This window comes from Lagopus leucura, unplaced genomic scaffold, assembly GCF_019238085.1.
Source record: "Lagopus leucura isolate 7727_CA_CO unplaced genomic scaffold, USGS_WTPT01 Super-Scaffold_100004, whole genome shotgun sequence".
Classification (NCBI taxonomy): domain Eukaryota; kingdom Metazoa; phylum Chordata; class Aves; order Galliformes; family Phasianidae; genus Lagopus; species Lagopus leucura.
The window spans coordinates 36,533,765-36,549,138 of NW_024962264.1; the positions used below are offsets into that span (position 1 = coordinate 36,533,765).

Here is a 15,374-nt window from a genome sequence, read left to right on the forward strand (position 1 = left end):
TACTTAGCTGGTACCTTATACTACAGGACAAAGTGATAACATGGCTGAATTCAGCAGCTTTTTTCTAATGTACTATTTTGAGATTTCTAAACTGTTCCATGAAAAGTTTTGGCTATTGTTAATTGTGCATCTAACACTGGACTGCTCCATAACATAATTTCTTCTCACAGTAACCAAGGTTGAATCTGTACCATTTATTCTACAGATATATATATAAAAACTGCTCATAATCCAGGTCAACATAGACTGTTAAAAAATCAACCACCACCACCACAACACGTTACACACACGTAGCAAGAAAGTGTTATGAGTCTATGACGACTATCATTTAACTTAGCTTTTCTTCAGCTTCTGAGTGAGGATGAACAATTCCAAACGGAAGTGAGAAATTTCCCAAGTACTACAAACAAATGAGTTACTGTGTAGAAAATAGCCACTGTAACTTTAGGTATACTCATAGCACAATGCAAAAGTGCTGATTTTAATTAGCTGGTTATCAGACTAGCTGATAAATATATTATTAAATTTAGCATAATAAAAATGTGAGATATGTGAGAGGATAGAAAAAACATTGTTTAAACAATGTTTAAAAAGTGGCTGAGAGGCCATATTTCATGCTAAATGCTATATCAGAATTTTGCTCAAATTTCAAGTGCACAACTCACAGAATCTGAGTAATTAAATTAGATCTGGAAATTAGTGTTTTATTCCAATAGTCAGAAACCTTGCCTTCTAGATCCTCTGTCCTCACTCTGGTTGCTTTTCCTGTTTCAACAGACCTCATCACTCACAGCACGTACCATCATCCTGTTTCAAAGGCACTGTACTCATATGGCAAAAACAAATTGTGATGCATAGTATTGAAGTCATACAATATATCCAACTCCCTGGAATTTCTCAACACATTCAGATTTCCTGGTGAAAACCAGCTTCACGCTCAACAAGAAAAGACTGAGCCAGAGGAGCCTTCTGTTCTCAGTAACTGAAAGCCTGCTTTTATGGTAACATTATTTAAATCATCCAAATATTCGTTTGAAATCATTTCTACAGCAAAATTGTACCTTATTTCACCAAATAACAGGAATTCTTGGTCCACAACCCCAGATACCTCTCTGTGAAAATAAAACCTAGCAGTAAGATCTGTTGAATATTTTCACCTGTTAGAGTTTATTGACAGAATTGCAGGAAAAACAGAAGTCAAAACCAGTGTATAGTTAAGAAATAGATATTTTACACCTCAATTTAACACATTTGTTCTGTGTAACATTAGTCTATGCATTAAAGTCTCTATCTAAAAACTAATAACCCTTTTAAATGTACCTCTCAAGCAGCCTCTCCTTGACTATGTGCTTAGGATTTACAGAGAATGTTTATGCAACCAAAACTTTTGAAGAGGCTGGTCCTGACCAGCAAGTAAGCAAAACCTATTAACTGACATGCATTATATACATCAAGAAAGTCAAGTCACTAGCAGTTATAAAAACTTCCATGTTAAACTGAACCCTGTATTATTGTTTTACATGAAGTCAGCATGAAGACAGAATCTGTTAGTCTACAGGTTTTTCTGGCTGTTGATGCTACTTACAAAATCCTGAGTGGTAAGGAAGGGTTTGTTCAACGGTTGCTTCTATAATTGGTAAAATGCTCATTAAACAGCTCTTAATTGACTGGTGACTTATCATATTAATATATTCAGGTAACGTCTGGGATTGAGAATTCAGCTCAACACAGAATGAAATTTGCATAATGTAAACTCAGAATTTCATGGCTTCTTGATGTTATTCGGTACTTGAAAGATGTAGGGAGAAAAAATGGCAGCAGTGTAAACGCATTTCATTTATTTTTTATTATCAGTATCAATTTCTGCTCATACCCTTGAGGCAACCACTAAATTTTATCTCAATTGGCTTGGTTATTCTCTGATTTTAGCAATCGTCTGCTCAAACAAAACATCATTTAATTGGGTGCAACTCTACAAGGGAGCACAGATGAGGTGTTACCATTACTCAACTCATTTGTCACATATGTTTCTTTTGCCAGTATGGTTACTTTTTCCACACTAAAATCCAAACGTAAAAGGTAGGACTTGAAAACGAATGGTTTTTCTAAGGGAATGCTTTCTATAAATGTTGTCAGTTGCTCATATTTTATCTTTTACACCCTGATTTATTTTTTTTTTTAATTTTGTTTCTTTCTTTATTTATTTAATATTGCGCTGAATGCACTGCCAATCTTCAAAGAACAGCAATTGAATAATGGTGATTTTGTGAAATATAAGCCTAAGTTAAGTAGTAGCTATGCCTGCAAGAGGGCAAAGACTAAATTGTTTGCTAAATCTTGTCCAAATGGCACAAATAGCACAAACTGAGTAATCTAGCACTGGTAAATGTCCTTAATGATACAGTAACCCTAATCGAATCATGGGTGACAGAACACTACAACAGGCTGCCCAGAGAGGTTGTAGGGTCTCCTTCTCTGGAGACATCCAAAATCTGCCAGGACACGTTCCTGTGTGACCTGATCTATGTGTTCCTCCTCCAGCAAGGGGATTAGACTAAATGAACTTTCAAGGTCCCTTCTAATCCCTGTGATTCTGTGGCAATTTCCCCAGCTTTTAATAAAGTAACATTTATTACCTGAAAGAAAAGAAAGATATACCAGTACTTTATTTTCAAATCCACTTCCTTTGCATGTTTTCCTTTTGTTATTTTACAGGAAGACATGATGGAAGATGGATGGACAACGTGCTATTTTCTTATTTTGATTTCAAAAATTATTTCCAACATTCAGTTTTCCCCATTTAAGCAAACAGAGTAGATTTCCTGGTGAAAACCAGCTTCATGCTGGTTCATAGTAGAATGAATCACATCTGCTGCACCTGTTTTAGTTGTGCAGGATTTATTAATAAACCACCTTTTCTTGAACATCTCCAGTAACAATGACTCAGTCACCTCCCTGGGCAGCCTGTTCCAGTGCCTCACCACTCTTTCTGAGAAGAAATTTTTCCTAACATCCTACCTGAACCTCTCCTGGCACAATTTGGGGCCATTCCCTCCCATCCTATCTCTAGTTTCATGGGAGGAGAGGCTGACCCCCCACCTCATCACAACTCCTTTCAGGCAGTTGTAAAGAGCAATAAGGTCTCCCCCTGAGCCTCCTCTTCTGCAGACTGAACAATCCCAGCTCCCTCAGCTGCTCCTCATAAGATCTGTATTCCAGACCCCTCACCAGCTTTGTTGAGTGAGCCATTCTCTGGACACATTCCAGGGCCTCAATGCTTTTCTTGCAGTGATGGGCCCAAAACTGAACACAGTACTCAATCTGCAGCCTCTCCAGAGCCGAGTACAGGGAAACAAGCGCCTCCCTGCTCACCTCCACAGTATATGCTCATTATAAAACTACAGCTGTATTGCAATGCCATTATTCCCATAATGATGGGAAAAATCCCAATTATTTGTGCTGGTTGTTATTCTGTGACAGCTGAACAGTTTTTAAAACTCCTTTTAGAAATCTTAGTATTTGCAGATCATACATTTTCCAGCCATTCTTTTCTTTCCAGTGTAATGTACAAATATTTAATCAGTTTGGACTTATTTTTAACCATGGAAAGAATAAGTGACTATGTTCAGCAAATCAGCATTTGCTGAATTTTTACCACATCTTTGGACCAAATAGATCTCAAATTAATCATGTTCATCGCCAAAGGATGGATATATACATAACTGTTTTCTTGACTTTGGGCCAAGATTAGCAACAGCAGCAGCAAAAGAGGAAGAGAAAACTAATGTGAAATCAACCCTTCTCTGAGCCAAGAAACAAATGTCCTCTATAAAACCTTTATGATACTTAGCTGCCACAGACAGCTGTAGGAGTCCTCCCACTACGTTCATTAACTAGGCATACTGGACATACTGCCAGCTGACTTTTACTATGTCAATGAAGGATTTGTGAGAACAGAGGCAAAACTGCATAGCTTTCTATGAAAAAGAACCCTGCAGAAGCCTTTTTTCAGCTGCAGTTTCCTTCTTGATTCTGTATTTGAAACAATGTTATTTTAATCCATACTGATGTTAAAGTATAAAGCCACATCAATAATGGAGGCTTAATCCAGAACAACACACCAGTACTAGCTGAGCTTCAGACGTATGTAACCCCCCATATCCCACTGGGCTATTCACACCCTTAAAAAATTAATACATAAATAAAATTTGGGGTAAGTCCCAGCTTGGAAACGAAGCGTGCAAGTCAAATTTACAGTGATCAGGATGAACGTGAAACAGAAACACAGCCTAGATTCAAAAAAGGAAAGAAAAGAAAAACCAAAACAAAAACCCCTGCAAATTAATAAAAGATGGGTTTAAAAAATAAAAGCTTTTACCATAGTCTAAGCGATCCTAAAAACTAGAAAAATCTTCCTATCTTTTATTACAACTTTCATTCTACTCTAAGAGTAGGAATAGATAATCCTTTTGTTTACTGGAAAAGTTTCCTGAACTGAAATTTGAGTGGAAGTCTAATTTTATCATTTACTGAAACAGAAAGGATTCACAGAATATTCAACTGAACCACAAGATCAGTCTCCTTTCTCCTGTGTGACACTTCCATTCATTGAAGTCTCTTCAATTCTGGTATGGAATCAAGATTTCCACTAAAGGAATGGAATAATACTAAAGGAAGCAGTAGTATACTGGATCATCTGGGCACCACATATTGAGATTTGGGGATATTTGGAACCCCTTCGGAAGTTGGCAGGCATCTACATGATGTCTGCGTCAAGTTTCCATTACTAACGATGGCCCTACATGGAGAAATAATGGTAATAATGTGAGAACACCTTTAGAAAGTATTAGCATGCCATTCCAAAGACACCTAAGCAAAATCCAGCCTATAAATGAAGTTTATGACAGATAGTTGATGAAGAATTCTGTCATTAATTTTTCATCCTTATCTATCTGATCTTGTCACTGAAGGGATATTTTCTATTAAGAGAAACATGCTAACACTATCAGTGCTAATGAATCAGACAGATCAGACAGCTTTACTTACCTAAACACCATTAACCGATTGCCAATTGATTCAAATTTACTGGCACCATAAACAGAAAAAAATGATTTCATGTTCCACTGAGATGGACTAAAATAGATGCAAACAAAATGGGTGTTACTGAAAGGCAGTGGTTTCTAATTGAAAGCCAGTTCTGACAGTAAGACTCATCTTAAACACCTTCCTGTAAAGTAAGATAAAGTAGAATGTGAAGCAGTAACTGAATTACTTATAACTCCATCTTTTGTGGGAGAAGAAGAAAAGTTTCATTTAGTAGATTTTTTTTTTAGGATTCATGCACAAGTAGCCCAGTACCCAACACAGATAATTTCCTTTTGTCTCTTGACATTAGCTTATTCCCAGCTGGCAAGGAGTTACACCTGAAGCACATTCAAAGCAGACAAAATCCTTCTCCTCCTTAAGCATGACACTTGATGTGTATGCAGTGGTTACAATGTTAACCAGTCAGCGCCCCCTTAATTCCTCCCATAACACTACCATGGAAACAAAACTTCTGTAAACTTGGGGCTTAATTCCAAATAATTCTGCTCTGGTCATCAGACAAAAGAACAAATTTTATCTAACTTCACCTGAATGAATGGCTCTTCGGCTGTATTTTCCACCACCTGTAAAACCCCCACTTTGGAAACTTGCAATTTCCTCTTCCTATTTAAAACTTTCTGGCTCCAATTCCACATGCTGTAGTAATGGGTGTAGCAGAATAATCTGGATCACGAGCCCCACACCCTCCAGTCACAGATACTTCCCAGATTTTGGAAACAGCCTACCAGTTCATCACTTCTCAGTGTTGCTGCATTGCAACCAGCTCCCTACACCAAGTGTCCTGCTGCCCTGCGTCACGATGCCAAAGCCCACATCACCACGGCTTTACCTGCAAAGCAAGAATCTCTGCTGGGGGCGCCTGAGCCTTCCAAGAGCAAATATAATTTCAAGAGCAAATAAGAAGGTAGTTAAACATCAAGGAGGGAAATCAATGCACAGCAAATGCGATGAGCCACATGAACCACAGTGTTCAGCCACCTGAGATCTCCTGGTAGCAGCACATTAAAAAAAAAAAAAAATCTGCAATGTATGATTGTGAAAGTAGTTTGGATTTTTGTTTTGAAATACTGCTTTTACTTCAAAGGTGAACTCAGAACAGCATCTATCTCCCCATTTAAGTGAGTTATTTTGCATTATGTAGACAACTCAAGAGAGTCGTACAAACATACTCCTGATTTCTTCAACAAGATGGGTCAGCAGACTGTATTTGATTTTGGCTTAGAAAGATTAGATCATGAACAGCAATATTGCCACATGAATTCACCAAGTGTCAGGTAAATTACTCTATACTTCATATCTGGTAGAAGATTCATGGAGTCGTCACACTTAGCTTGATGTAGCATCCCTTCTCAGGCACCCTTAAAACCGCAAGCACAGCCACAGCCGTAAAGAGGCACAGGAAGCCTTGAGCTAACAGGTATTGTGCTGGATGCTATATTCCTGTTTGAGAGAAAACAATGTACAACTTCTCCCTTCAGGACAAAACATGACTGACATTTCTAATCTACAGATATATATTTTTAAATTTTTCTATAAGGAATCATAAAAATAAATATAATAATGAACTGCATTCTTCCTAGGGAAATAAGGCAGGCTATATTCCTTTCAAATTTTCAAAGGACTGTAGCATCTGAACTACCACAGGTAAACCAAAGATCCAAAGCCAGGATCTTACAATGAAATACCTATCAAACCCATTATCAAAATGCCTGATCTCTGCCTGCTATGAAAAGCTCTGAAGGCCGAACTAAGGAAGTATCTAAAAAAATAATCAAGGTTAAAATCACATGCTGCTGGACTTGGTTTGCTCCTGCCTCCTCACAGACCAGACCTTATGCAGAAGAGCAGCTCTGGGACTGTAAATTCAAGCAGGGGGAACTGCTGCAGAGTTTGCTTATTTGAGTTTTTCTTACCACAGGGAACCTCCATACATTGCCTAACAGCCTCAGCATAAGGGAAATATTATACTGTCTGTCCAAAGCAAAATAAAATAGACATCCTCCCTCCATCTCTGGCCATGCCAGGAAGCTCTGTGCTTTCACTGCTTTTCTTCCTTACTGCTGTTTCCCATCACAAATACTGGAGCTTATTTCTTAATTAAACAAAAACTGCTTGGTAAGAGAAAAAAGCTGCCTGAAAACTCAAAGAAATAGCTTGATTTTATCATTTAACTTGAACTAAGTTTTATTACTGAAGAATTGATCCAACTGTGTGGTCAGGTAAAAAAGCAGAACTGGTCAGAAAAATTTCAGTAATCTTTTTTTTTTCTTTTTTTTTTTTTCCTACCAGAAAACCGAGACAATATCAAGCATATGTTCTTCTGGGACAGTCAGAACTTCCTGTGAGCTACTGCTGAGAGCACCTCCAGTCTCCTCTTCCCTTCTGAGCTCTGCTGCGCCTCTGAACTATAGTTTCTATTATGCACTGCAGTAAGCCATGCAAATGCAAAGCTAAAAGACGAGAACAATTTTACTGTAGATCAATATGGGTGGGACAAGATAAAATTTGAATGCATCAGTTTGTATGGTTTTCTGATCTTGTTCTGCCAGAATTTTTGATGCTAAGCCCTTTTGTTGATTTTCATGAAAATAACCATTTTAAAAATAAATTTGTCAAACAGAGGGGAAAACAATGGAAAACAAAGGCACTTAATTTGCTATCAATACTATAAAATACCTGTCTCAGAGACTCTCTTTTGACACGACTGTTGTTATCACTTACTGCTTGCCTAACTCTCAGCCTTGCATAGAGTTGTCAGTGTACCCTCCTTTGCATGCCTGCCTCCTGTTCACTGCCGCACTACTCTACATAAAGACATCCTCTGCTGCAAACACACAAAGTAACATCATGTACTGAAGAAAACAGTTTTAAAATTAAAAAATAAATAAATAAAAAAATAAAAAAATCCAAAAACCAGACAGATCCCGACTTCTGTTCTGAGAACAAACAGTGTAGGATCATTTACGGTAGTCACATTAAACTAGGATAGCTGATTACATCCATTCATTTGCAGAACTTGCTTCACTAGTGGTGTCCTCTCCATATACCTAAACCTTTGGGTAGCTGACAGTACTTCTTAGCTACTGCACAGCTTAGCAACAGCTACTTATTAATCACATTTAGTCACCGCAACAAAACAGAACTTGAACATAAATATGTCTTGCAGACTGAATACTGCAAGATATCGAGCAAGATGCAAGCTGAGCAAACAATTCCTTTTTCAAACCTGGCATGCATAATTTTCCCCTTCGACTCCTGTTTACTTCAGCCAAGACTTACGCGGGCTTCAGGTTCTTTACTTTCTTCGCAGTTGCATCCATAATAGTCAGGGATTCTATCCAAGTCCTGCATGTTCCCTGGTGTCCTCATGCCCTTGTCTGAGTGACATGCATGGCAAACGGGTGCATTGCCCATTGCAGTTCTCCTGGTGACCCCTCCAAGTGGGACTGCAGTGGGTGCGCCTGTGCTCAGCACCCCAACCCCTTCTGCCCCCCGTCCTGTGCCACAGAGAACCCGAAACCCCAGCAACTGCAGGCAGCAGTCGGTGACCATTTCCAATTCAGGCACTGCCTGTCTATTTTTACACCTACCAGGCCAGCTATGCATGTAAATGGAGTTGGGCTGGGGTGGGGGAACTGCCTCCCAGCATACAGCCAGCCTGCACATAAAGTTAAAGTCCCACTGTGTGAAATGCCTCTACATGTGAGGGTTATTGAATTACCCAGTTGCATGCCTTTGAATGTTTTGATTTTTTCCTACCGCTCTCGGCCCCACTGTGTTTATATAAAGCACTAAATTTCAGAATGTTGCTAATGCCCTTCAAGTCTTTAAACTCAAAAAGATGATTAATTTGAGTTGCATCTATTTGGTATTTACAAAGCAAGACGAAACATCTGAGTACAGACTTCATGACCATTTATTCCAGTGATTCATATGTTATTTCACATTCATGTAGATATTAGCTGTACTGAGCTTGCCATGGATTGATACAACCCGACTTTAATTTCAGATAAGCTTAAATGTACCCAAAAATAACAACCTCTGATGCTAGATTCCTTTAACTCTTGCCTGGATCACATTTCATCTTGTTCTGATTATTTGTAGTTTCAGTTTAGGACTTTTTCTAAGCTAGAATAGAAACTTTTAAAAAGAGAGAGGGAGAGAGAGAACAAGGACATTCCCTCTAGTTTTGAGTTAGTTATCATGATGGCACCCAAATGAATGAACGTCATCTGAAGGATTATGTTCTGAAATTCTTTCAGAAGAGGAACATAGCAGAATTTAAAAAGCATACAAAGTTAGCTGAGAAATAATTAGCATTTTTAAAATGCTTCAGAAACAGCTGGAGGTAACAGAGGTAATAGAGACAGACTGCCTGCCTGTAGGTAAGAGAGTTAGGGTATTGCAATTGCACATTCCACCCTTGAGTGGAACTGGACATGTACAGAAAAAAATCAAGCCCCAAATTCTTCAGAAACAGAATGATCCTCAAAGAACTGTGCCACCTAGTCAATATCCTTCTCTTTGGAGTTTCAAAGTATGTCAAGTATTGCAACACACAGTAGGCAGGGGTCCAACCCATCCCACTGACTTCTACCCAGTGACCCTTCACAGCAATGCCAGTTACAGAGAGAGCACTCCCCAGCCCCCTTTTTAAGGATTGTTGTTCTGTAAAGGGCTCTTTTTTCCTCTTTTTTTCTTTTACTACTATAAGGGAGATTTAAAATGGCTCTATAATTTTTCCTTTCCTGATGAATGCACCAGGATGGGATCATTAATTCCTGTGACTTTTACAAATATTGGGTACTACAATGTGTTATGAGTTTGAGTACATTCTGGACAGACACATACACAAAGTAGCTAAATTCACTTACTTTTGCGTATGTGATTTTATACTTACTTAGATCTGAATGAAGCCTACCAGAAAAAAGAAAAACAAGAGAAAAAAAAAAAAAAAAAGAAAAAACCCACTCTGAACTACAAAAATAGCATTTTTTTCAGCAATTGCCAAATAAAAGTGACAGAATGTTACATCTTACACTCAAACACCCTGAACTTCAAATCTAAAATGGCTAATGGATAAATGAAGGCTTCAGCTCACATTAAAATTATAATAACCAAATATGATGTGCCCACATTTACTTCTTAGCTATGGCCAGGTCCAGATGTGAATTTATCATAATGAGAATGACAGCAGCCCCAACCACCACAACTGCATTGCAGTTCCCACAATGCTGAAAGCAGTGACAGAAATGATGTCTGGGAAGTTTTTGTGTGAGGATAGCTGACCCACAGTTACCTTACACTTGTTCCTCTTGATTTTCCTCAACTCTTCCATAAGCCTACCCTACAACAGTAAGGTATATACACGAGCATAACTCCTATGTGCAGATGTAAAAATAAAAGGATGCAAGAAGGAATTTCATCAAAAGCTTGACTTGAACAATGTTCATACAGTGCAGGATCCAACCTGAACTGGAACTAAAAGCTTTTGGATACAACAGTCAATTTAATGTGAAATGAACTGTTTATAAATATCTAATGCGTGGGAGTCAAGTCGATGGGGGCAGATTCTTTTCACTGGTGAGCAACAATAAAAGGGGTGATGGGCAGAAACTGGAAGACAGGAAGTTCTATACTAACAGAAGAAAGAACTTCACTGTCAGAGTGATGGAGCAATGGAAAGGCTGTCCAGTGGGGGGAAGAGGGTTGGACTCAATGATCTCTAGAAGTCCTTCCCAACACTGACAATCCTGAGACTCTTACCAGAAAGCAAGAGAATAAGGAGAAACAAAGCATCAGCTGAAAGGGAAAGAGTGGCCAGAAAACAGCAGCCTGTCTTTCTTTGAAATATTGCTTGCAGAAAGCAACCTGTGCAGACATTTATCTGATGGAGAGCAGAGGATATGTTTTCTGCCACAGCATCTTAACAATATTACTGCTGTTTGTCAAAGTAGTTCGAAGTCATTAGGGCTAATTATGCAGAAAGCAAGCATTTTCTTGTTTAGCCAAACTCAGGCAAAGTGTATCTCTCATGATGCCTACATCAAAGGACTCAAAGACTTTGAGGAGGAAGATGCTGCAAGATCTTTGCATGTTCCCATGCTCTTTTTTGCTTTTGTCATTTGGGCTGAAAATTTACTGTATAATGTGTATAATGTAGTGACAGCAAAACAACCAGAAAACAAAGGCATGCTTCTCAAGCATGAGACTCATACTACTCCTGGTTCTCTCCTTTGTACAGAAAGCCTGAGCCTGCTCTGTTACACTGACAGAACTACTCTGGAGCTGTGGTATCGTGCCTCTTTGCAGAGCAGCAGAATGTTTAAGAACTTCCCACAGGTAATTTATGAAGTCTACTAATTTTGCCGTAGTATATTGTATCCCGTACTCCTCAGCAACACAACAAACCTTTTGGCAACAGTGGCTCCAGTAGTTAACTGCCAACCCTTCACAAACACCTGTGTGTGCCTGGAAAGATGCAAGCACAGCATCTCATATGCTGTACTTCATGGTTCATGCTAGGATAGCAAGCAGCTGACATAGATGAGATCTCTCTCGCTCCCCCTAAATGTTGGTACTACAGGAGACACATCAGAACCCCACAGTGCAGAAGATGGCCTTTCTGCTCCAGTCTTTGCCCTGCACTTGTGTTTTAAATATGTATACAATTCTCACGCTTCTGTGGAAAAAAAAATCACACTGTGCTTCACGTTGATTTTGTAGGTTTTCCACAGCACTTTTTGGAAGCGAGAGTGGTTCATTTGCCTTTCCTTATTGTCACCTGAAAATGAACAATCTTAAAGACTGGAAATCACTGGGATGATGCAAAGAATACAAAATTGAACACGACTGCACAAATAAGGATGACATGAACACAATTAAACGTTGGCATATTGAGCTCAAAAGATAACAATTGCCACTTTGCCTGGAGCTACCAGACAGCCATAAGGCTCGCTCTTCTCTTGGCATCATTCTTACATGATGCAAGGGCTCACTGCAACACTCTCACCGGCTATTTTTTAATGGAGAATCTGAGGGGACCGTTCTCCCTGCAACATCTGTCTTTTTGTACAACTCAAATAACACGCTGTGATTGGACTACAGCAACAAAAAAATGCAGATCAAATAGATGAAAATTCTTGGTAAAGAGCACTACTAGTTTAACAGGCAGCTGCAAAAAATATGGAAACATATGGAGAGGAATATCTTCTGCCTTCTCCATTTCAATTAATGCCATAGGCTTTGGGAAACATTCAGGTTTCATCACTTAGACATGCTCTGAGGCTGCAGCAGTTATGATCATCATGTTTTCAGCTACACAAAGCCAGACAAAGTTCTCATCAGACTTCTGAGAGTTCCATTGTGCAAGATCTTTTCCACTAAGTGCAACAAAATGTACTTTCCAATTTTGTGTAAACAGTCATTAAGTAAATTTGCAGAACTCATTATTTGCTACATTCTGTCACACAGCTTTCATAACCATTCCAGTGTTCCTAACACTGGAAAGAGATACAGCTGAGGATAAAATTATGTACGGGTCAGTAAAGATTCTCATTTTTAAACCTGACCAGAACACTCCCACATTATTTACTTTTTGACAGAAAGGAGATCTAACACATCATACAGTGCCTGTTCTGAATAGCATTTAATATTTGACAGATAATTTTCTCAGATATGCACCTGGTTCAGTTTAAATGTTAGCATTATACAGCTTCTGAAAAAACAGCTGCCACCTCCTTTGGTCAGCAAATAGCAGCACGTATTTGTGACTTTTTCTACTGTCAGGTTTACTTGAACTTTGTCATACTTAAAAATATTGAACCTACTCAAAGCATGAAATATAGATGTAGAATACTTGGAAAGCTCTGTAAATTAAAAATTGGAGGAAAAATAACACACAAGATAGTTATACGTAGTGTTGCCTGACATCACATGAAACACTAAGCAAAAAAAAAAAATTCTTGCCATCAATATGACGCGTGTTAACAATGTAATGACTGAAATAGACTTTTTTTTTTCCACATGTAGCACTGCACTTTTATCATACTGTACCTATTATATGCTATGTAACGTAGTCAAGAATTTTAAAATACCATATAGCAATTATATGCTGCCGTCACCCACACCGACTTACTCTCTTATTTTCAGTATTTTTTCTGATATCAGTTTGTTTTCATTTTTCCAAAGATCCTTGAGATAGAGTCATCTCAACACACTTGGATTTCCTGCTACTGGCCATCAAGAAAAACTCTGCAATACAAACCTACTGATCTGTTGCCACTTGCAAAATCTCAGCTAAGAACTCCAAGACCAAGCAGTGAGAAGCAGTGAAAGCAAGGCTATAATCTAATCTCAGGATGGAGACTTAATGTTAGGGGTGCCATTCACCAGTCCAGGAAGGGCAAAGCTTACGTTTTGTAAAGTTAAGCAGGGATAATAATGGTTGGACTTAGCCAGGTACATGGCAACAGAAGCAAAATGTTCTGCTCCTCTGAAAATAATAATAATTATTTATTCCTTTTGTTATTACTATGAAAGCTTAGCTTGCCAGCAGAGATTTCTTCTATTTTCTGATGTAGCAGAGAAACAGAAGTAACTAATCAGTCAGTACTGTAAAAACATTAGTGCCACAAAATAAATGATAAGATGGTAATATGGAGAAAAAGAGAGCTCTAATCATCAAGGCAAATCACAACTTATATATTGCACAATTTCTCCAAATTTATTAATGTATATTCCCAAGGTAGACTTCCCTATTATATCCTTGTGTTCAAACACACTGATTAAAAACAAAACAAAAAAAAAAAAAAAGAGAGAGAGAACAGACTGTACCATGCCTATGTATTTCTAGATTTCTGAGTGCTGCTGAAAATTATTTTGAGTCAGACACTGAGCTCATGCAGGTTATAAACTTGAATTATTTATGCTTTTATATCATTTATGTCACTTTAAGTTTTATAATAATAACCTTGATGCAAATGTTCTCCCAAAGATTTATCTGTTCTTTCCTCTAGTATTTATCTCTGTGTCTTATTCACAGAGGTCACAACAAATAATTCCTGAAAACCAGATAGCCTTTATGAAGAGGTGGAGCCTTTATGAAGAGGTGGTTGCCTCCTGCAGAAGTCCTTGCAGCAAATCCTTTCCAGTTTAAGTAACGGGAGTACAACCAACTACAGTTTTTTTTTCTGAGCCATTTTGAAGATGACAAATCATTTTGCTATGCTCTAGAAGATGAATATTTTAACACAGTAAGCATAACAGCCCTCTGCAGCTAGTAACAATAAGAGACCTTACTGTAAGCAGCACGTGTGTCTTTGCATCCCTATGAGAACATGGAAACAGAGAGTCTGTCCTTCAGACCCTGCAACCATGCATCCTGAAAAGGCCACAGGTGTAACAGCACAGGAAAAAGATAATTTCATTCATAGGAAAGTTTAAAACAAAGAAGTATATAACTTATACAATGATAATATGTTTTTTAAAAGCTTATATCGTCTCTTGTTAAGGTTTATTCAATGCTTATCCTCTCACAAATATCGGTTCCATGCAACAGTCCAGGCTCAGCCACTTACAAATCACATGCAAATTTTTCTTGTAAAAACCAGCCTGAACAGTTTCTTCTCAGCATAGCTTCCCTCTTCTGTTTTCCAAAGAGAGATATTCATTGGAAATGAAATATGTGCTAATATCAAACAACAAATAACGCACAGGAATTATTACAAGGAACAACTAATGACAAAATCATCAAAATAAATAGCTGACTTTGGAAGTCTAGATGACAGAAAGAAAAGCGTGCAGTTGTTGGGCAGAATTTTCTTAAGCAATGCCAGCAAACCTTGTCGGGCCATATAGGCAGATCAGAAACTGTCAAAGATCTAAGCGTGTCAGAAAATTAGGAAATTAATACCTGCTTTCCTTCAACTCAAATGCAGGACTCAGTTGTTCTTGTGGACTTACTTCTTTGCCATCCTTGTTTTGCAGACTGAAGGAAATATTTTCAATGCATAGCAATATTTGCATTTGCTGACATACATAGAAAAGTGGTTGCATTAGGAAATTACTACTGCTCACTGAATTAAAAAAAAAAACACACACACATAAACACAGCATATACAAGAAATGATGAAAAGACACAGCATCACATGCAGTCACTGTACTTTGCTAACATAGGAAGCATTTGGGTCAATCTTGTGCGGGGCCCACTTCATTTTGATTAACACTGTAGGATCTTACTAGAAGCAGCAAAGTGCAGTAATGAAGCA

At 38.2% G+C, this 15,374-nt stretch overlaps 1 protein-coding gene across 41 annotated transcripts in view; it reads right to left on the reverse strand.

The window, feature by feature from the left end:
• ANK2 (ankyrin 2) overlaps window positions 1-15,374 on the reverse strand; it is a 306,380-nt gene that overhangs the window by 141,651 nt on the left and 149,355 nt on the right. For 12 of the 41 annotated variants that reach the window (XM_042870772.1, XM_042870741.1, XM_042870775.1 and 9 more), the window contains exon 1: window positions 8,386-8,599. The exons of 4 other annotated variants lie outside the window; for them this stretch is intronic. In XM_042870772.1, the coding sequence (XP_042726706.1) occupies window positions 8,386-8,520 (135 nt within the window). In that variant the 5' untranslated portion in view covers window positions 8,521-8,599. Of the gene's footprint in view, window positions 1-8,385; window positions 8,603-15,374 lie in introns of those variants that run through there. 25 more of the 41 variants (XM_042870780.1, XM_042870779.1, XM_042870773.1 and 22 more) reach the window with 6 other exon arrangements.